This window comes from Adiantum capillus-veneris, chromosome 13 (assembly GCF_014529385.1).
Source record: "Adiantum capillus-veneris isolate H3 chromosome 13, ASM1452938v2, whole genome shotgun sequence".
Classification (NCBI taxonomy): domain Eukaryota; kingdom Viridiplantae; phylum Streptophyta; class Polypodiopsida; order Polypodiales; family Pteridaceae; genus Adiantum; species Adiantum capillus-veneris.
In genome coordinates, this window is record NC_140943.1 from 29,204,055 (window position 1) to 29,227,680 (window position 23,626).

At 45.3% G+C, this 23,626-nt stretch overlaps 1 protein-coding gene across 1 annotated transcript in view; it reads left to right on the forward strand.

The window, feature by feature from the left end:
- Nucleotides 1-4,106: 4,106 nt before the first annotated feature.
- LOC147443740 (protein SYM1-like) overlaps nt 4,107-23,626 on the forward strand; it is a 44,317-nt gene continuing 24,797 nt past the window's right edge. The window contains exons 1-3 of the mRNA XM_086526536.1: nt 4,107-4,488; nt 17,734-17,821; nt 17,912-18,006. Of these exons, the coding sequence (XP_086382662.1) occupies nt 4,133-4,488; nt 17,734-17,821; nt 17,912-18,006 (539 nt within the window). The 5' untranslated portion in view covers nt 4,107-4,132. The remainder of the gene's footprint in view (nt 4,489-17,733; nt 17,822-17,911; nt 18,007-23,626) is intronic.

Genomic DNA, 23,626 nt, shown 5'->3' on the forward strand with positions numbered 1-23,626 from the left:
AGAGATGAAAAGTCTTCTTTGTCGACATAGATTTGGACATGAAGCCTCAACTTCTCAATCAAGGTAGTAACGAAGGCTCGCTATCCCTTGAAAACAGTGTTGGCCATTACAGCATCTCCCATCTGGAAAGCTTGAATGCCCAACTTGGTGGCCAACTCCGTTGATATAAAGTTGTGAGGAGATCCAGGGTCAAACAAGATGAAGGCATCATGCTCACTTACCTTTCCCCAAGCATAGGAGAGAGGTGAACCTTTGCAATGAGCATCCTCTTTTAGAGCTTCGATGGTTGAAGTTCTAGGAATCTCATTGCGAGCATTTCTCTTGGGGCAAGAACGATAGCGATGTCCTTGCTCCTCACACTTAAATCACTTATGTCCTTGCGAAAAGCTTCAAGCTCTTCAAGCGATAGTTTGCTTTTACCTTTGTAAACTCCTTTCTTCTTGGACCGATTGTTGTTGTTGTTGTTATTGGAATTGCCTTTTGGGCATTCGTTTTTCCCTTTGCATCACTTTTTTCTTTGTTTTCCAAGGGCTTGACATTCCGTCTAGCCCCTTGTTAGAAATTGATGCACAAAGCAACCATGGTGTGATGGATTACTTCGGTGATAGAACCACGCCGGTGAGAGTTGACGTATTCGGCCATCTCTTCAGGTAATCCCGCAAAAAATTGTTGCTTTTGCCCCACGAATCCTATCATTTGAAAGACAGTAGCCTTGAGATGTAAATCCCAAAACTTGTCTATATATTTGTCGATAGATTCATGAGAGAGAAGTTTCAAACTGTGCCATTCAATAAGCACTTTGTCCTTTGCATCACTTACAAAGAAATGCTTCATGATGGAAACTTGTAGAGTGTTCCATGTCTCTTTAGGTGATCCCGCACAAACTTTTTGCTTTTGCCCCGCGAATCCTATCGTTTGAAAGATAGTAGCCTTGAGATGTAAATCCCAAAACTTGTCTATATATTTGTGGATAGATTCATGAGAGAGAAGCTTCAAACTGTGCCATTCAATAAGCACTTTGCCCTTTGTTACCATATACATGTGGTAGTGATGTGTGTTCAACACAATAGGACCGCCGGGGCATTTTTTCCCTCTTTAGGAGGTTTTCTCCCCTGTGCATTGTATATACGCCCATCACTCTAGGGCTATCTATCTTTCCATTGCACACTAAGTAACATACTCTCTATTGTGTGCCTTGAGCTTCCTTCGTCTTCTCCAAGCTGTGTGTGTTTCTCTGCAACCCTAATTCCAACAATTGGTATCAGAGCAAGTCACGTCCTCTCGGGCTTAGTCGCCAGCTGCTCCAGCACACGCCTGCTCACTTTCTCCGATTTCAGTGAGCTTTGGCGAGCGTTCGCAGGTCGACAAAAATTTTGGGATAGCTCGAAGAGCTAGGTCTGCTCAGAATTTTGATTTGGGCTCATTTCGGCCTACGTTTCCACTACAGGCAGTACTGCACAGGCTATTTTGTCATTTTGTGCAGAATTTCTATCAGTGCCGTTTTCTGCATAACGGGTGCCTTACAGTCTTCTACGGTTTGTGCTATATAGCACAGGTTGTTCCCGCCCGGTTTCTCCTATTTTCGGGCAGTTTTCACATCAGGTGCAGCATTTACCATGGCAGACAACAACAACACAGATGTGTTCAAGATGTTTGCTGCTGAGGACAGGTTGGATGGGGAAAACTACCCTATGTGGGCTTATATGATGCAACATGTTCTTGTGTCAAAAGGTGTCTGGAACATTGTGCAGGGCATTGATGTACGCCCTGGTTCTGAGGATGTAGGCGATGTTGAGGATGTTGCAGGTCTTGCTGCAAGGATTGCAGCTGTTAGAGTTGTTTTGCCTACTGCAGAACAAGCTCGTTGGGATGTTAAGGATGCGCATGCTCATGCATTGATTGCGTTGTCTGTGAAGCGCACCATTGTTCCTCACATCCGTTCAGCAAAATCTGCAAAACAGGCTTGGGATATTTTAGCAGGTCTTTATGCAAGCCGCAATGAGGCTAAAATTGCTTTGCTACGTAAAGAGCTGGAGTCGAAGATTATGAATGAGGAAGATGATATGGAAACTTTCCTTGCTAGTGTCAAGGATATCAATGAGCAGCTTATTTCTGCAGGTGAAGTCATTTCAGACAGTTCCCTTGTGCAGACTGTTCTTGATGCCTTACCAGATTCCTACCAGACTTTTGCTAGTACTTGGAGACTGATGACCCAAGGAAATCCTGAAGTTGTCAAGTTTGATGCATTATGCACATTGTTGTTGCAAGAGTCACTTTCCAGAAAAAACAGGACTAGGCAGCGTGTAGTTGAACAGGCTTTTATTGCTTCTCAAAGAAAGGGTGGTAACAGTAATGCAGCCACTTCTTATGGTTCTGCTGCGAGTAGCAAAACTTATGTTCCTAATGCTTCTGATGGCAGCACTTCGTCTGGAAATTCTGGTGATAAGGGCAAAAAGAAGATGCGTTGCCATTATTGTAAAGCCAATGATCACTTGATCAAGTCGTGTCCTAAGTTGAAGGCCAAAGAGGCTAAGAAGAAAGAGGGTGGTTCCACTCCAAAAGCTGGTTCCACTACAAATGCAGCCATTGTTGAGTCTTCTGTGAAAGGAGACTGTGTTGCTGATGTTGATGCAGAATGGGCTTTTAGCGCAGAGTGCACTTACAATCCTGCTGTCAATGACAAAAAAACATTTAAGATAAGCCCGAATCATCACGAAAGATATCTATAAAGTTCTCCCCACTACCTTTCCCTCTTTTTCCATTTTAGTAGGTGGAATCTTCAAAAATTTCACCTAAACTTACCCTCGTTGCACGCTCCAACCATAATATCGAACAACAAGGATGTTGATTGCGAGACCAGAGCTCGAGCTCACGGTGTGAGCACCAGCAGATCGTTGCGCTAACCAACTGGGCTACAACTCATTTGTACCCACCTTTTGGGATCTTTCATCGAAAAATACGCTTTATCGTTAACCCTTGCAGAGCTTGTCTCTAGCTGTCCTAGTCGTGTGCCTTGTCGCTACCTGGCACATGACTTGTCCTCGTTGATGCCACCACCTTTCTTGTGTACCACATGGACACGTGCCCCTCCCCCCCTCCCTTTTCTTCGATCACCTTTTCGTTTCACTTGGTAATGTCGGACGAGGATCTTGCTAGATATCGGCTAAAGAATTTGAGCCAAAATTGTGACCACGTACTACTTTCCCCTCTTATGGTAAAACAAAAGACCCATTTTATATATTTAAACTAACATTTAAGGTAAGTCCCAATCATTCGAAAACATTGAAAGTATGCCTTACTCTCCTCTCCTCTCTAAGGCTTCTTTTAGAATGCCAAAACTCCAAGTGTGGCATAGTGTAACACCCACAACACAATACTACCTACTACAATATGGAAACACTTAAACATTGACCCATCACAACACTACACGACGCTAATCATTCCAATAGATTATCTGCTTTTGGTGAAATGACAATTAGACACCAAGAATGCTCTTTCCATATGCGCGTGCATGCACGTGCACACACTAATCCTTGCCACTGCATGTGCACCCTAGTTTTTATCTGTATACTTTAAAGCTTCTCTCACAAAATCTCTAAGTATTTAGGTAGTGGTCACGTGAGCATGATTATGCTTAAAAAATAACTATGCAAAACTAACTGCTTATTTAATAAAGGCAAAGCAAATCATCGTGGTCATGCACTGTAATGTAACCCGCACCTAGAGGTCGCCTTAAATATGTGTGGCCTTTTTTAACAGAGTAGCTGGTTGACAAGAGCGAGAAATGGGCATCATGGAGCCCAGTCTATGCACGAGAGAGCGAACAATGTTGACAACTATCACTCCCAACAAGCCATGATGCTTACAATACGGAGCGCTTGTAAAGCTTTTGCACATTTCGATTGCAAGAATGCTTACTCCAAGTATAACTTGTGCAACTATGCCGAAATTGATTTAGTTACAAATACCCATGTAAAGTCGTGAGAAAGACGGAGGCATAGTTATCAGAAAAAGTCGCTGATAACTAGGTACGCCTGGTGTGACCACCCTCTTATTCGTTGACCCTCTCATTACTAAAGAAATAACCCAAATAAGATAAAGTGAAAGTGAAAAGTGGGAGTGCCTGAGAAAAATGGCGATGGTGAAGGTCTGTCAAAATTTGACGAGCGCCCAACTATCACGCCCTTGCTCTCTCAGCCGGCCGGCGCCATTCGCAGCTTTTTTGCCGCGCGACAAGCAGTTAAGCAGAAACTTGAGGGGTCCCATCAGCTTCTTCTCGCGTTTCATCCCCATGAAAACTGATGAAAAGCCTTGCGCACTCTCCGACCAGGAGAGCAAGGCCAGTGGGGATCCTGAAGACCAACAGGGAGGAGGCAGCGGCAGCGAAGATGACGGTTATGGAAGTGGGGGCGGTGATGGTGGCCATGGGGGAGATGATTCCCCGGATGGTTACTCCAAAGGGAAAGACTCTGGCTCTCCATTTGGCTGGTACGCTGTCTATACTGTGTATCTGCTGGTTCTATAGGGTAAATGCAAACCATGGTTTATGGGGTATTCATATCATTGCAGCCATGCGGGATTGGCTGATGCATTCTGCCTACCGTATGTGTTCTAATTTGAGGGAGGCGAAGCTACAAAGCAAAATGTGCACAGTAACCTTGCTCTATACGTCATCACAAGTATCTTTTCTGCAGATGTTTTCGAAAATGCTGCTTCATGAGGTGGAGCATTTTTTTGTGTATTTGGATAGATCGAGGCTTGCAGAGTAGTATAATTGATTGGAGCACACTATTGTGGAAATTTTGTCGTGCGAGAGTCTACTTGGCCAAAATTCAGACATTCTAGCTCACAGACAAGTACACCATCAGAATGGCTTATGTTATCTCACAGATATCATAGGAAGCCTCATAATTTTATGTATGTTTAGCCTTCTTGAGGCTTGCGATTTCCCCCCCCCCCTCAATGTCCTCTTTCAACCTCTTCCTAGTGGAGACATATCCACAATCCTGATATATCCTTAATGTCCTCTTTCAACCTCTTCCCAATGGAGACATATCCACAATCCTGATACGAGGCCTAGAATGAAAGGCTGCCTGGAGATAGTCTCACCACCTTGCGATTGAACAATAACCCTTGAATGATGTCAATGAATCATGGATTGCGCGAAGAGTATCTGTAAAAAATCTGACCCGAGAGTAGAGCCGCTGGGGTCAATTGTGTCATACGCTAGAAAAACTTGAAAGATGGCAAGGGGAAGATACCATAGAGCCTCCTATGCCGCTGAGTGATCCTTGACTGAACACCAACAATTCTCTAGTATCTTTTTAGAAAGACTATCTCTTGATATGAAAATAAACCATCGCCCGTGCAACTAGAGAGAGAGAGAGAGAGAGAGAGAGAGAGAGAGAGAGAGAGAGAGAGAGAGAGAGAGAGAGAGAGAGAGAGAGAGAGAGAGAGAGAGAGAGAGAGAGAATTTTATTATCAATTTATTGTTCTTGGAGGTCAAATATGATCCATGGACAATGGGACCAAAGATACATGTGATGTATTGTGCGTGGGGTTGATAAGTGATTCTCAGGATCGTGGTGATGAGAATTGCAATAGAGAGCCTACATTGTGGCTAGGAGAGGAAAGTGTGTAGGGCTAAGTCATGGTTGAAAATGTGAGGGAAGCAAGTTCGGATGTGAGCAAAAGCTGATCCAGTAGTTTGTGGCACTCAAACTCTTGAACTTGTAGTGAGCATATTGTGCATAGTCGATGGGACTCTTCTCCATTGCCCTAATGCCTCGTCTCACATCGAAGGGAGTGGGAGCTAAGCCGAATGGCTGATATAGTGCGTATCACTTGCAAGGGGGTATGCTCAAGCATGTGAGGGTGAGTATAGTTTCGTCTTATGCTCTTGTTAGAGTTTTGGCATCTCAAGTGAACTGCCCAATGTGATTCCATTATTTAGTTTGGCTCTTAGGTATTTATTTTACTTATTTGTCAAAGTCTGGGTAGGGCAATTTACTGAGGTTGGTATATAAACAACCCTCAGCCCCCATTGTATTGTATATCAGTTATTCATTGCCAACGTTGGTTGGTTTAGGAGACTCTCTCTCTCTCTCTCTCTGTGTGTCACGTGACACATCCCAACCCTATGTGTCCGTGGACAAGCTACACCACTGCAGGGTTAAGTCAGTCCGATCAAGCTAGATTAATAGTGATCTAGCACTTTTGTGAGTCTATTCGTAGACCGTGCATGCCCAGTCACTTAGCATAGATGCATATCCTCCGGTTTCACACAGCATGATCATCGGAATTCCCATCAGAATCCATTAGCATCAGTTAGGGGAATTTTCCAGTGCATTTAGCCTATTTTCCTATTTATTGGGATTTTCACTTATTATTTTTAAGTGACTTTCCAACAAAAGTAGGTAGGGCAATTTTGCTAAGTTTCTATATAAGCAAACCCAAGCTAGCACTAAATGGCAGAAGAGGCAGCAGGAGCACCTTGCTCAACAGGCAACTTCTCAGCAAGACCAACCCCCGCGACTACTCTGGCGTTTTCTCCACAGAAGACCTAGCATTTTTGCATCAGATCAGCCTTGGCGATTTGTGCACATCAGATCAGCCCCGGCGTCATCACGACACAGCAGATCAGCCTAGCGTTTTTGCATTTGCAGAACCCCGGCGACAGAAGGACCAATTTCAGCCCCTGGCGTTTTTGGATTTCAGCAGCAAATTAAGACCGGCATTATTCACCTAAAGTGTAGCAGATTCAGCCCGTAAAGACCATCAGTTTTCAGCCATAAGAAACCTCATTTTTCAGCCAAGAAAACGCAGCCAAAACAGTCATTTTCAGCCACTGAAACAGTCCCGAAATTCAGCCAATAGAAGATCTCAGATTTCAGCCATCGTCGTCGTCGTCGTCGTCGTCATCGGCATAGACCAAGTTGCATAGTCCATTGCATACGCATTGTACACCTTGTGCAATCAAAGAATAGACCACTCTCGCCGACGAGAGTGGGGCTTTCGGAGGAGGGTTTTACAACCTCTCGGTGTCGTATCTCTTCTCTCTCCTTCTCTCAGTCTCATTCATTTGCACGCACAATATCCACTCACTTTGTTCGTGACCACAGCACTCTATAGACGGAAAGCTCTCTCTTTCCCTAAGAACTAAAAGGAACCTTGAGCAATAAAGATCACTAATCTTGAGAAAATACAACATTCATTCCGCTGCACCTAACACTCTCGCTTTCTCCCCTTGGTCTCTACGCTTTCGCATCGTCGACTTTGACATGGTATCAAAGCTTAGTGCTCCGTGATCTTGGTGGAGCAAGGCAGTTCGTTAATAGCATCATTGAAGGAGAAGCTCGAAGGGACGAAAGGCAGCTGCGCTTTTGTCAAGAGGATCAGCGTCCATTGCCATAGCGTTTTAAAACGCAGGCAAGAATGGATCTCCATCGGCAAATTGAAGGGCGGCAGATTTGGACAATCAGCATTTCTTTTTGAGTGGCGTTATGAGCGGCAGCCCAATTTACACTTCATCGGTGGCTTCACAAAACTTGAGGCAAAGCAGGCAGTAGGGCAGCGCCATTGTTGGCGTTTTAAAATGCAAATCTGGAAACACAGGTGAAGTGGTCGAGGTTGGGACGCGATGGTTGCTCGCTAATTGTGCCTAGTTGGTCTCGCAACCGGCGTTTTAAAATGCCCCACTGCATTACCACGCTTCGTCACCATTGTGGGATCCACCTCCGGATCTGCGTTCTGAGACGCCTTCGGTAGAGGCTCTTTGTGCCGACTACGACCTTACTCCCCTCTCCGCAGGCAACGTTTTAAAACGCTCCTTCGCATTACGCACCATTGCCGACAACATCCCCTATGTACTATTGCCTTAGGGGTGAAGTCAGGAGTGGACATCAAAGAGACCTTGGTTTCTTGTGATCGGCTTTGGGAGGAGTATTTTAGGTTCGTGAAGGGCATCAAACCTTGGATTGGCCTTGGGAAGACGACCTGCAAGAGCCCATAAAGGGGCCGTGTTAAGCCTTTTGAAGCGACTTGGAAGGTGGAACTTGGAGCCCATTTCGTATGGAGCTCTCTGTGCAGAGTATGTGGAGCAGCTTGGAGATTGTGCGGCCCTCTTTTGGAGTGCAAGAAGGTACAATATCCAAATCTTGCAACTTCAACATGGCCTCCACTTGCTCCTCGAGCGCCAGCAACATCGACCAAAAACGGCCAAAAACCTACAAATGGCTATGGATAGCAGATCAACCATCCAGTTAGCGGCCTATGCATTGACACAATTCTCAAAGAAACCGGCAAATTGTTTGGCTTGAGATTGTGAAGCCAAAAAAAAATGCAGGAGTTCGCTAGAGGACAACGGCGAAGGCAAGCTTGAATGACTACAACCACAACGCGTATAGGCAGCAGCTAAAGCAGTGATTATTGCAGGAGGTGGCTCCTATGCAGTGACGGAAGGCAGCTCACAGGTGGTGAGTGGCGGTAGAGCCAACAAGTGGGATGTGCAGAAACGGGTAGCTCAGCGACGAGTAATGCCACGTGCGCACTGTAGTTGAGCCACGTGGACAAACTTCTGCTATAGTCTATTGTCAGTCCTAGTTTAGCATAGGACCTAGCCTGACACTTCGTGAGCCTCTAGCAGGACGTGCATGCTCAGGCATGTCGTAGTTGCATACCCTCTCTTGCCTAATACAGTCAGTTCAGCATATAGGCATGTGAACAGTCCCTTAAGCTACTTAATAATAAGCGACATTTAAGCATTTTCCAAGGTCGTGGGGGCTCTAAATGGCACTGATGGACCCAGCATTATTTGCCTACATAGGTGACCTTGGGGGTTACACTTTGTCACGTGACACATCCAACCCTATGTGTCTGTGGACAAGCTACAACATGACCAGGGTTCAGTCAGTCAAGTCAATCTAGAATAGGAAGTGATCTGGCACTTTTGTGAGTCTGTTCGCAGACCGTGCATGACCAAACACTTAGATTAGATGCATATCCTTCTGTTGCACACAGCATGATCATCAACATTCCCATCAGAATCCATCAGAATCCATCAAGGGAATTTTCCAGTGCATTAAAACTATTTTCCCTATTTTTGACATTTTTCACTTATTTATTAAGTGACTTTTGTTGGGAACTAGGTAGGGCAATTTTGCTAAGATAATATATAAGCAAACCAGAGTTAGCACTTTCTGGCAGAAGAGGCAGCAGGAGCACCTTGCTCAACAAGCAACTTCTCGGCAAGACCGACCCCCACGACAACTCTAGCGTTTTCAGCATTGCAGAAGGCCTAGCGTTTTTGCATCATATCAGCCAGCATTTTTGCACTTGCAGATTCACGGCGACATTAGACAATAGATCAGCCCTAGCGTTAGTAGATTCCCCCCACAACAGTAGATCAGCCCTAGCGTTAGCAGATTTCCACCGCAGAACCCCAAATCAGCCTAGCGTTTTTGGATCAGCCAGAGACCTAGCGTTTTTGCATATCTTCGCGACAGAAGCAGCAGTAGCACCAACGTTTCAGTTTTCAGCAGTCAGACTCTGTAGTAGAACCCCGAACCTCACAGATCTCACCTTCCGGCAGCAGATCCTCGCCGCATGGTCAGATTCCGCAAGGTTTACGGATTCAGCCTGGCAAACGCAGATTTCAGCATCTGCGTTTTCAGCGCGTCATTGTCGCATCGTTGTCATCGACATCGTCACCGACATAGAGTCAGAATTCAGCAGATAAAGATTTGCAGATTTCAGCCCTTAGCATTTCCAGATTTCAGCCTGTCCCGTCGTCGTCCTCATCGTCGTCGACATCGTCGGCAAGTCCAAGCATTGTAGAGATTTGTGCATCAATAGTAGACCACTCTCGCCATAGAGAGTGGGGCCTTCGGAGGAGGGTTTTGACAACATTCTGGTGTCGTATTCATCTCTCTCTATTTCTCAGTCTCATGCATCTTCATTCACAGTGTTCACCACTTTGTTTGTGTCCATTGCACTCTCTCACTAAAGGAACGGAAGGCTCTCCCTCCCCTAAGTAAAAGGAAATCCTTGAGCACAGTTTGGAGCACTCATCTTGAGCAAAGTTCAACATTCAGTTCCGCTGCACCTTACATTGGTATCAGAGCTTTGGTAGTGTTCTATATAACTCAAGGAAAGAACCACATAATTTTTTTTGCTTGTTATGGTCGCACGTAACCCAAGTTCTCTTAGTCGTGTCGATTCCTAATCGTGTTTTTGAAGAGTGACAGGAAACCAAAGAAAGAAGGGCTTGTCCAGCCTCCCCTTGTGCCTCTTTTCACTCATTGAGAGCGGACCGTGCACTTAGCGGCCGGCCAATCGACGTGAGGTGGGAAAAAGAAACCTTGGTGTGAGTGCAAGGCCGTCAAGGGGTGCACCCGCGGAAAAGAACAGAACTCGGGTGAAGAGAAGATCCTTCTCTAACACAGATTGCAAGCGAAAGAAGAACCTCAAGAACCTCAAGAACCCAAGAACCAAGACCCACAAGAACCCAAGTTACTTAAGAACCCAAGACCACAAGAACCCACAAGAACCCACAACTTCAGTAGATGGTGATCACTCGAAGCAGAATGGATACTTTGCTTGGAGGTGATGAGCATGAGAGAGGCGAAGAAGAATTTTCCCCACTAGGAGGTTTTTTCGATCCTCCCCCTTCCCCATCTACGCCAAGGATTTCACTAACTCCTATGGAGGAGTTGAAGCAGATGTTTATGGATAGCAAGTTAGGACGCGAAGCAAGGAAGTTAGAACGCGAAGCAAGAAGAGCAAAAAGAATGGTAGAATTTGATCGTGAATGTGCAGAGAAAAGCAGAAATGGATCGCGAGAACAAAGCAAGAAAAGCAATGAACAACCGACACATGAAGGAGATGTTGCGACTCTTTTCTCAAGTGCAGGCACAGATGCAAGAGATTCGGGAAAAGAAGACTCTCTCGGTCTCGTCTTCTCCAAAGCATGATACACAAGATTTGTATGATGATAAGCATGATGAATTGAATGATAATGATACACATGATGATTTGGATGACAATGACAAGCATGATGATTTGTATGATCAAGACGTGGTTGTTCACCAGGATGATGGTTTAGTTGATGCTTTTTCTAGCGAAGCTAACCTTGTTGCAGATTCGATCGATCATGAAGAATTGATCTTGGCTTTCGAGTCGAGGTCCACAGCAAACCCCCTGGCAGATTGGATCAAACACGACAAACCGATCTTGGCTCTCGAGCCTAGGTCCAGAGAACCCTCACAGGAAGTACTATGTGTTCGTATGATTAGTCAGCACGTATTGTACAATGTTTCATTCGTGATCGTTTCTTGTATTTTAGTGAGCGTCTTTATGTGATCCCTTTTCCTAGGCATGACATATTGTACGTTGAGCACGTTTCACTCATGGATGAGTACGAATGTATGCGGATTGTTCGTGAAAAGCTGAAAAGTATGCATTCAAGGACGTCACATTCCATGTCTCTTCCTTGGCATGACACATTCGTAGAAAGAGCACATGAAAGTATGAGCACCAAGCATGGGCATTTCCGTTGTGAATTGCCACAGTTGATTGCTTTAGATCCAAAGAGAAAGATTCGATCTCATTGTTTGCATGTGTTTGATGAACGGTTTGTCACTCCGTCTCTTTGTTCATCTACATTGCATGCACAGTCTTTTAGGAAGACTAGATTTTTTCCAGTCACTTTACATGGAATAGGTATGTTCATGTTTTTGTGTTGGAAGTGGTTTCAAGAATTTTCAGCCTTGGAGATTCTTGAAGAAGGTGGACCTACGTCCATAGACAAAGTTGAAGCATTGAAGGAGCTACAGAAGACTTTGTGTCGCTTTCGGCGCGGCCCAAAGAAGCAAGCGTTGCAGACCTTTATGAAGTTCAAGTATCGCATGACCCACGCATCAGAGTGGGCCGGCGACAAGTCCTTTCCAGGATTCCGGATGTTATTGGCGATCTCCCTTGACGCCATATAGTTCGGTATCAGTACCTCACTTCGAAAGGGAGGGGATGTCACGTGACACATCCAACCCTATGTGTCCGTGGACAAGCGACAGCATGGCCAAGGTTTAGCCAGTCAAATCAGTCTAGAATAGGAAGTGATTTGGCACTTTTGTGAGTTTGTTCGTAGACTTGCATGACCAAACACTTAGATTAGATGCATATCCTCCGGTTGCACAGAACATGATCATCAGCATTCCCATCAGAATCCATCAAGGGAATTTTTCAGTGCATTAAACGTATTTTCCCTATTTTTGACATTTTTCACTTATTTATTAAGTGACTTTTGTTGGGAACTAGGTAGGGCAATTTTGCTAAGATAATATATAAGCAAACCAGAGTTAGCACTTTCTGGCAGAAGAGGCAGCAGGAGCACCTTGCTCAACAGGCAACTTCTCAGTAAGACCGACCCCCACGACAACTCTAGCGTTTTTAGCATTGCAGAAGGCCTAACGTTTTTGCATCAGATCAGCCAGCGTTTTTGCACTTGCAGATTCACGGCGACAGTAGACAGCAGATCAGCCCTAGCGTTAGCAGATTCCCCCCACAACAACAGATCAGCCCTAGCGTTAGCAGATACATCGCAGAACCCCAAATCAGCCTAGCGTTTTTGGATCAGCCAGAGACCTAGCGTTTTTGCAGATCTTCGCGACAGAAGCAGCAGTAGCACCAGCGTTTTCAGTTTTCAGCAGTCAGACTCTACAGTAGAATCCCCGAACCTCGCTCCCGCAGTAGATCCTTGTCGCACGGTCAGATTCCGCAAGGTTTACAAATTCAGCCCGGAAAACGCAGATTGCAGCATCTGCGTTTTCAGCGCGTCATCGTCGCATCATCGTCATCGACATGGTCACCGACATAGAGTCAGAATTCAGTAGATAAAGATTTGCAGATTTCAGCCCTTAGCATTTTCAGATTTCAGCCCGTCTCGTCGTCCTCATCGTCGTCGACATTGTCGGCAAGTCCAAGCATTGTAGAGATTTGTGCAATCAATAGTAGACCACTCTCGCCATAGAGAGTGGGGCCTTCGGAGGAGGGTTTTGACAACATTCTGGTGTCGTATTCTTCTCTCTCAATCTCTTAGTCTCATGCACCTTCATTCACAGTGTTCGCTTTGTTTGTGTCCATTGCACTCTCTCACTAAAGGAACGGAAGGCTCTCCCCTCCGTAAGTAAAAGGAATCCTTGAGCACAGTTCGGAACACTCATCTTGAGCAAAGTTCAACATTCACTTCCGTTGCACCTTACACACTTCAAGGTAAGAACAAGTGCCATCACTCAGTATCGGAGCACAAGTACCAGCAGCACCTAGCGTTTTCAGCAACACTCCAGCGTTTCCATCATCAGCCCATACCAACGGATTGGAACATAAGCATCAGCACAATTCAGCCAGCTTTCCAACATCAGCCCGCAAAATCAGCACTTGCAGCCAGCAGTTTTCAGCCTTATCGCAAGCAACTTGCAGATCCGAGTCAGAATTATTAGCGTTTTTCAGTTTTCAGCCTATAGCCTCGCAGTACCAAGCATCTATAGCGAGTACTCATCAGCATTTCAACATCTAGGATCATTGTAGAAGCATTGTGCAGGTGGTTGGGATCCAACATGCAGTGTCGTCTCTCTCTCTCTCTCTCTCTCCCCCTCCTTCATTGTCTTTACTTCAGTTTCTCTTTTCAAATGAAGTAAAGTAACCTTGTGTTTGTGCGGAGTACTAGATCTGAGCTAAATCATTAAATCCTTTCGTTGCACTTGACATTGGTATCAGAGCTCTATTCGTGCTTTGACTTCGCGAACTCAAGGGAAGAACCAAGAACCCAAGCAAAACCAGAACCCAAAGGACCTCTCTCATTTTTTTTTTTCCTCAAAGAACCTTTGCGTCCCTGCCCCGGACTTAATAGCCACTCCCACCCTTAATCCATCACGCATCAGGCGCGCTCCCGTCTTCATTGCTATGTCTTTGAACGAAGATCGACATCGGATACATGAAAATCCAGATCTTGAATACCAAGATTTGCTTGCCTTTTATGAGGATATGGAAAGAGTTGGAGAAAGTGTCAAAGTCGATGATGCGGAAGCGTAGAGACCAAGGAGAGAGAGAGAGAGAGAGAGAGAGAGAGAGAGAGAGAGAGAGAGAACCAATCAACCTTGGCAATGAATAAGTGAATGTGTATACAATGGAGGCAAGGGGTTGCTTATATAGCACCTCAGTAAATTGCCCTACCCAAGACTTTGACAAATAAGTAAAATAAATACGTAAAAACCAAACTAAATAATGGGATCACATTGGGCAGTTTACTTGAGATGCCTAAACTTTAACACCCTCTTTGCAGCTCATAGTGGACATCAATAGTGAGACCAAGTCGATGAAGAAGCTATCATGGACACCCCAACACCAGCCGAGATACTGGATACACCTCGGTGTTGCTCTCCTCAATTGTGTACCTGAAAGTAATGCCATCTTGAGCATCGGTTGCCTTTGTAGAAACTTTGAACTGTAGTCCACACTACGTCCAATAATCCCCATTCGTGAACTGTGAACACATCACGCCCAAAATATAAAACTCTAAGATAATGAACTGTTGGAACACATCCTGTCCATAATTTGACCAACAATAATGAATTGGCTAGCCCATCCATAGTGTTTTAGATGTCTGATTGGTTCCCTGCCAGATGCATGTGTAGTGAACTCTGACCTACGGGTCCAAACACCAATAAGTTGAACTCCAACACAAGGGTCCAAATTAATCATATGGAGCATGTGGTTGCCCCTCTCTGCCACTCACAAGCCTCTCTTTGGCTGAAGCTAGTGGTGATGCCTGTCATTTGACTAGAAATCTGACGTCGAGGCCACTACCACGAGTGCCATGCCGACTCTTGGCTTCAAACTTCCGAGCCAAACAAAGCGTCAAATCACAATTATGACAATTGTGGTCGTACCTCTCGGGTATCGAGGCAGCTAACTGAGTATTGGTACTGCCATCCTTGTCCAACTGACCTTTGCTGTTGTCCTCTAGTGAACTCCTCCATTTGCTTTTGACTTCATAAACTCGAGCCAAACAAATTGCCGGGTTCCTTGAGAACTGTCCCGGTGTGCAGGCCGCTAAATGGGTGGTTGACAATCCGTTATCCATAGCTTTTGGTTGTCTTTGGTCGTTGTTGTCGGAACTCCGGGAACCTTCTCACTCTCCAAAGTGGCCGCAAGAACCAAGCAATTCCGCACCCTCTTCGATCCCTCTCTTTAACTCCAATTTCCTGCCTCTTCATTTCCCAAGCTGCACCAAGTGTCTGAAAATCCCAATCCGCACTGCAAACTCCGTTTTCTTTGGAGTCCGAAACTCCAAGGTCTGTCTCCCAAGCCGCACAAAAATCCCGCCACTTGGCCCTCTAGTCTTGCAAGGCACCGTTGCGATGCCCAATCCCTTGCCAAAAGACTTCTCCAAAAAGGGCTCCCTCTCTTAATCAAAAGCCAAAGTCTTGCTGCCTGCAGTGTTCTGAAACGCTGGCAGCGCACAAGCCAATGGGGAGAAAGGAGGGACGAGCGGCGGGCGTTTTGAAATGCCGCCCGCAAGGTAGGAGGGTGGGCACTCGGAACTCGCTGTAGACAACGTTTCCAAAACGCAGCAGGGGGGAACTTCGTTGCCAAGGACAATGTGCCCTGCGTTTTGAAACGCTGTGGGCAGCACAGGGGAAGGTAGGGGCGTGGGGAGTGGATGTGGTCGCAGAGGGTCGCAGGGAGGTGCGTTTTAAAACGCTCAGGACAGCAAGGCTTGGTGGCGTCCTCAAGGGACAGCGGCGTTTCAAAACGCAAAACGCAGCGCCAAGGTAGAATGCGGGGAGGGACAAGGTTTTGGAACGCAGGTAGCAGAAGGCTGACTGTGGGTCTTCTCTTCTCTTTTGAGTTGCTCCTCCACGCCAATGACTTCAAGAAGCACAAAGCTCTGATACCATGTCGAAGTCGACGATGCGGAAGCGTAGAGACCAAGGGGAGTGAGCATGCGAGAGAGAGAACGAGAGTCTCCTGAACAAATCAACCTCGGCAATGAATAACTGAATGTGTATACAATGGAGGCAAGGGGTTGCTTATATAGCACCCTCAGTAAATTGCCCTACCCAAGACTTTGACAAATAAGTAAAATAAATACCTAAAATCCAAACTAAATAATGGGATCACATTGGGCAGTTCCTTGAGATACCTGAACTTTAACAGAGAGGACCCCTACCTTTCTTCTGCATCCGCATTCGCATGTAGCGTGCGTCCACTTTTTTCGACAAGCAACCTTTAAAAATACCTCCGAGCACCCTTACCTTTCAGCTTCACCCGCAATGTTTTCACGATAGGACTATTCGAGTGTTACTTGCTCGCAAGGCAGAGTCAACATCAAGGCTGGTATTTTGCGATAGTAGTAAGGCTACCTAATAACTCGGTTGGTCGGTGTTTACATCGCAACAGTACCTACATCTGTAGTATCCACAAGTCTGGAGGAGTTTTCATCGGGTTATGCATCCACAAGCATCAAAAGCATTCAGCGTTAGGAGTATAGAAAGTATCCACAGGTAGAAGGTTGGCAGTTGTGTCTCACCTTTAACAGGGAGGGATGTCACATGCGCATTGTAGTTGAGCCACGTAGACAAGCTTCTCCTACAGTCTAGCGCCAGTCCTAGTTTAGCATAGGACCTAGCTTGGCACTTGTGAGCCTCTAGAAGGACGTGCATGTTTAGGCTGGTCGAAGTTGCATACCCTCTCTTGTACAGTATAGTCGGTTCAGCATATAGGCATGTGAACAATTCCTTAAGCTACGCATGATTTTCCAAGGTGCAACACAAGTACCAGCAACACCTAACATTTTCAGCAGCACTCCAGCGTTTCCATCATCAGTCCATACCAGCATTTTGGAACATCAGCACCAGCACAATTCAGCCAGCGTTTTCCTGCATCAGCATGGTCGAAATCAGCTCGCAACATCAGCACTTTCAGCCAGCAGTTTTCAGCCTTATCGCAAGCAACTTGCAGATCCCAACCATTAGCCTTTTCAGTTTTCAGCCTATAGCCTCGCAATACCAAGGATCTATAGCAAGTACCCATTAGCATCTCAGCATCTAGGTTCATTGTAACAACATTGTGCAAGTAAATAAAACAAGTACTTGCTCTGGTAACAGAGCAAGGGGGCCCTTGAGGGTGGTTGGGACCTGACGTGCAGTGTTCTCTCTCTCTCTCTCTTCCCCCCCCCCCCCTCATTGTCTTCAATCCAGTTTCTCTTTTCAAGTTAAGTAAGGTAACCTTGTGTTTGTGCGGAGTACTCGATCCGAGCTAAATCCCTTCCACTGCACCTGGTAGGTAATGGGCAACATTGGGTGGTGCAATGTGCAGTGGCGGGCGGTTAGACCATAGAAGCAGCGTCATGCGCACACAAAGCAGCCGGTTAGGGTTCTGAAGCAGCGGACCGTTGCTAGCGCTCGCAAGGTTCCCGCTTTTTGCTACTCTCTCTCTCTCTCCCCTCTTTTAGCAGGGGGACTTGTTTGAAGATTCTTGTATGATTGAACCAAGGAGCCCACTAGGAAGTTGCTATCAAAGTACAATGAGATAACATGTCATTAATTCACTTGCATTAAGTATTTAGTAGAATATGTCACTCCATTTCTGTTCAAGGGCTCCAGTATTTTAGGCAGCTTTACCTTCTACTATGCTAAATTTACAATTTCATTTGATCCTATTTTGTTTTCTGTCCAGGTATTTGCTGCTACTTAACAAACATCCAGTCACAACAAAAGGCATCACCTCAGCTCTTTTGACTTTGTTTGGCGACTTAGTTTGCCAGGTTTTTGCACTTTGTCTGCAACTTCGTGCATTTCACTCTCCATTGTAATTACAGGTTTTATTGATGCATTGTAAGTATTTTTATTTTCAGCTAATGATTGAGAAAAGTGAGACGATAGACTTTACACGCCTAGGAATTTTTACTTTGCTTGGTCTTCTACTAGTTGGGCCCACTCTCCATTTCTGGTACATTCTCTTCCCTTCTCAGCTGAGGCAATCAAACAAAATAATGTTCAATGGTGATGTTTTTACTCTGCTCTGAGAGAAAAGAAAGGCACTATCAACAGGTAGCTTATGAGAGAGAGAGAGAGAGAGAGAGAGAGAGAGAGAGAGAGAGAGAGAGAGAGAGAGAGAGAAATGAAATGTAATATTAACGTCTTCAAAAGGCCAAAATGACCTATGAGACAAAAAGGTTACATGTGGTGAATGTAATACCAGGTCTGGGTACAAAAAGTACAAAGAACTGAAAAGAAAATAGTGGGTAGGGGTGGGGTGAAAGCTGATACAAAGGGAATACAAAAGGTGAGCTGAAACAATGGAGCTCTTTGACAGTAGAGGCATCATATACAGATACATCAGTATCCAAAAGGCTATAGAGATTCATTGTCCTCCAAGGTAGGCACTCTATCGGACAGCTCCTATGTCGTGCGAGTATGATATGGATTGTCTGTTGCAATCTGCGCTCATACGTGGGTGACGAGACGGCCCCAACTCTATCGCCCGATCAAGCAGTATGCCTCTGGTGCTGCTATGCTGTGGGGGCTGCTCCAACTCCTCTGTCTGTGACCGAAAGAAATCTCTAATCTTCCGCTGTCGCTCGATCTCTCTCATTGTGCCCTTCTTCAAGAGGTCCTCTCTGTGTTTGCGAATCTCCAGTAAGTATAATCCGAAGCATTTCTGATCCTGGCATCTCGTGACTCTAGAACGTGGCCCAAAACCCTCTCCGAATAGACAGTTAAAGCGACCTCGTATCTCATAGTATACTGGGCAGTGACATATGTAATGTAGCTTTGTCTCAGGCTCTATCTGACACACCTGACAAATCCTGGACTAAGTGGATACTCCTCTAAATATGCCTGTCTCGATATCTAGCTGATGTGAGGATGTGCGTATCTGACCAGTAGCACATCGTATCCCGTGGGATAGATGAGTATCCATATATTCTGGTTTGATCACAAAACCATCCTCCGTGAGCTGGAGAAGATGCTCTTTATAGAAAGTCATTTTCGTACCTAACTCATGTGTAGGCTATATCCATGTCCTCTTTGTATCCAACTGAATCAAGTCGTGTCTGATGAGCCTGGTTGTCACGATTGTGACTATGTTGTACTATTACATCTACTCCTAGTTGCAGATACGCGAAGTGCCATGCCAAGGAGGACCCCTATGCTTGGATGGTCACACCCCTTCGCCCAAAAGACGCGTCTCTTCGCCAAAAGCCACACTCCTTTGACGATTGGTCACACCTCTTCGCTCTACGGGTGTGACTCTTCGCCCAATGGTTGCAGCTCGCCGAGAGGATGTTTCTTTACATCTAAAGTCATGTCTCTTCACCAGGAGACGTGTCTTTTCATTTGTGTCTCTTCGTCTCCTATATAAGGAGCCTATTATACTTAGATTCAGGCAGTCATTCAATCAATCAAACACAGAGTCTTCTGAGTCTTGTTTCTGAGTTCAGTTCAAGTTTCTTAAGTCTTAATCATGAGTTTAAGTACTTAATTAAGGATTAGTTACTAGTACCTAGAATCCTTACAGTGATATCAGAGCAAAATTTTTCTCGGGACCCTACGGTTGTGAGCCTCTCACCCTTGCTGCCACACTCTGCGCCCCTACCCGGCGTTGCATTCAAGCAGAAGAAAGGTGGTACACACACACAAATGAGCATGAGGTAACATGAATTTATTATGTTCCAATTATATACATAAAGAACAGAACACAGATGTGTGTTGGTTGCGTACCGGTGCATTTCGAGAACCTGTTTGTTGGTGCCTCTTCGAGTGCCCTTTTCTCGGGTAAGTACCCCTCGCACTCGCACCCCTTCCTGCGAAAAGGCATGATGCTGGCAGGCAGCCCCCTTTTCTCCTGTGCTCACACCCCTTCCCAGGAGGCATGACCTTGGCGCTGGCTAGTTTTCTACACCTACTGGACTGCAGCGCTAATTCTTACAGGCTGAAGCGTCACTTTGCTGCTGAAGCGTCAGATTGAACGGCAAGTGTTTCGCTGATTTTTTTTAACATGAGCAAGCAGGCCAAGCGTCACATTCTCCAAGCGCCAGCAATTCACCAAGCGGCAGCAAATTCCCAGCCAGGCTGGACTCCTTACGCTGGCAGCTTTACTCTACGCTGGTCTTTATTTTCACGCTGGACTGTTTTTACGGAGGCAGCGAGTCACTTAAATCAGCGCAAGGTTTTAATTAAAAAGCCACCCAGCCATGCACTTGATTTAAGTTGGCCACCCATAACCAATTTTTTAAGGCCTATGTGAACGCACCTATTCAATAAAAATGAACAAAACGTCAACCCAACAGCCAACGATGCTTTCCAGAGAACATTTGCAGCCAACGCTTCACTCTCTCCCACTCGCCCGCCCTGGCCTATTGTGCACTCTGCGCGTGCGGGACTTTTTGCCATCATAGCCGGCGACGAATTCCGAACACTGTTCTCTCGGGGAAAAAAACAAACAAACAAACACTTCGCACCTGAAAGTGGTGGTTCATTCGAGATTATTACCCGACCCCAGAGCCAGAACCCGTTCTAAACATAACTTTCGCTCCCGGAGTACCCGTCCCAGAACTTGCACTTGTTTGAGAGTTCCCTTTGAGGCGTAACCATGCCGAATTCTCAGGACGGAGGTGGTCAACCTGACGACGCCCTTACTCTTATCAAGGAGCAGATGGAAACACTTTCCACAAATCTCGCCTCACTTCACACTCGCTTGGATGAGATGCAGACGCACAACACTTCTTGAAGTCGTCCTGCTGTTTCTCGGACTACTAATGCAACATCTTCAACACCTTCTTCTGAAGCTTCAGTGGACAAACCAAACAAACCAGATCCAACTAAAGAGGTAGACAATCGTGAACTTCAATTACTTTACAAAATTTCTATTGCTGCATAGAAGAAGAAGCTTGATGTTAAACTGTCGGAACCGTACACTGGTCGCCGCAACAAGCGCTTGCTGGACCAATGGCTATTTAAAATGGAGGTCTACTTATCAAACACGATCTTGGTCGAGAGTAAAAAAGTTACACTTGCTAGTTCTCTGGTCAAGAACAACATTTCTTTGGTGGCAACGACGGGTTACTGATGGTAAACACACCTTCTTGGGATAAATTCCGGCATGCTATTCGCAAGGCGTTCGAGCCTGCCAATGCGGATTTTCATGCACGGTCCTCTCTTCGCCGCCTGAGCCAAACAGGTTCCTTGGCCACATACATCACAGAGTTCCAAAGGCTAACTCTGGAGATAAAGACCCTTAGTCCCTTTGATAAACTTCACAGCTTTATCGATAGGCTCGAACCCAACTTGAAGGATGATGTACACAAATACAACCCTACCACCTTGGATGCTGCAATTGCCTATGTGGAGCGTCTTGGCGATAATCGGCGCCCTACACGGAATTTTCTCCCTGGTGACAGATCTTCAAACAATGCTCGCTTTTCACAGCACGATCGCAGAGACAGCTATAGCCAAAGTTAGCAACATCAGTCTCAGTTCAGACAGCAAGCAACGCAACCTTATTCAACTTTAAGGTTCTATTTTCAAGATCGACAATCTCAAAGCAGATCTTCTTCAAATGTTCCTCCACTTGATTGTGGTAAAGGACTTGATTTTTCTCAAGATCGGCATTCCAATACTCAGCAAGGCTCTTCGTCAAATGGATCTTCGACTTCAAATAAGGCAGGATTATGTATAATTTGCGGTGGTGACCATAGATGGTGTTGGGTTAAAGGCCTAAATAACCCCTTTTTGGACATTTTATACTTTGTCATATTCAACCTGGACACATTTTTTAAAGGTCACTTATAATAAAAGTGGGAAAACCCAAAACTCACTAATTGAGTTTTCCCCAAAACGTGAGCTCTCTCTCTCTCCCTCTTCGTTCTGCTAGCGCTTCCCTTCTGCAGCACAGTGCCTCTGCTTCAAGCCTCAAGGCCTGCACATCTTCGCGTGCTCTATCACTTGCACACATTGCCGTGCGCTCATCAACTAATATCAGAGCCAAATTAGGGTTTGCTCCCAAACCCGCAAACGTTGATTTTCAGCCAAGGAGGTCAACTTTCACGCGATATTTTGCAATTTCATCGCCAAAGGACTCGTCCCCGGACACTAGAGAGCTCCCGGCAAGTCAAATTGACCTAAAACAGGTTGATATTAGGTCAAAATCAGCAAATTACAGGTTATGACAGAAAAATACAGGTTTTGCAAATGATGTATTAAAGTGTGGGAACACTTTTGCTAAGTCCCCGCTACCCGAAAACACTGAAATTGCCGAAAAACAGGTCTTAAAACAGGTTTTTTCAGCAAATTTCAGATTTACGCAGGTTTTTGCAAGTGTTTTTATGATGCGACTACATTGGGGAAAGTACAAATTGATGCAATCTACGCACATTTGACAAATTTTGGCTATCTATGACGATTTGTGACTCAATTTCATACAATTTGATGCTACAAATTGAGGCTTTTGCTCTTACATGCTTCTAAAGGCCGTGCATTAGCCTTATGTATGTTCTGTGAGGTTAAAAACAACTAAAATTGTTTTTTTTGAGCACAAATTCGCTCGCTGAAATTTCCTGCGCATAAATTTCAGAAATTGTTTTTTTTTGCCTAAATCGACCTATTTTGCCCCAAATTGCTCCTGTGACCATTTGGAGCTGTAGTGCACACCTCAGTGAGGCTATACTCCGGTTTTTGTGCATTTTTTCCAAAAATTCAGTGTAATAGCCCTCTTATTCGTGCAACTATGGCCTCATCTTCTTCGGATGTGAAGAATCTCTTCGAGATTAGGAGTTTCGATGGAACAGGTTTCGATCTTTGGAAAGATAGGATCCAGGGAATCCTATTTTTTAAGGATTGTGAAGGGGCACTTGAACAGGTAAAGCCACAGAACATGACGGATGAAGCATGGGTTAGCCCCAACAGGAAGGATGTTACATATATTAAAATGGCCATGACCGATGAGATAGTCATTGATGTGAAAGGTCTCACAAGTGCTTTTGATGTGTGGGAGAAGTTAAAGGGAATGTATGAGAATACAACGCTTGTCAACCAAGTGCAGTTGATGCGAAAACTTGTTGGCATGCAACTAGATGAGTCTAAGAGCGCAGCAGAGCACTTGTTTTGTTGTTTGCAGGTACTTTGTCGCTGTCAGGCTTGCCCCCTTTCGATGATAAGCTGAAAGCTATCTTCTTGCTTATGACCTTACCTGAGTCATGGGAAACATTGGTGGTTTCATTATCCAATAACCCCAATTTGACCTTTGATGGTGTTAGGGGTTCTATCTTGAATGAGGAAATCAGGAGGAAAGCAAGTGGAGAGGGAGGCAGCTCTGCCAACATGGTTAGAGGCAGGACAGAAAAGAAGAATGCCTATGCACAAAGGAGTAAGAGTAAGAGTAAGGAAAGGGGAAATGGCAGCAAAGGCAAGGGCGATGTGACTTTCTATCAATGTGGCAAGAAAGGTAACAAGAAACCCGATTGCAGGTACTACAAAGCCGAGTTAGAACGGAAAAAGAATGGCAGAGACAAAAAGAAAGAGAAGAAGGAAGTCAAGACAGATGCACAGGATAGCTCAAAGGACAAAGAGAA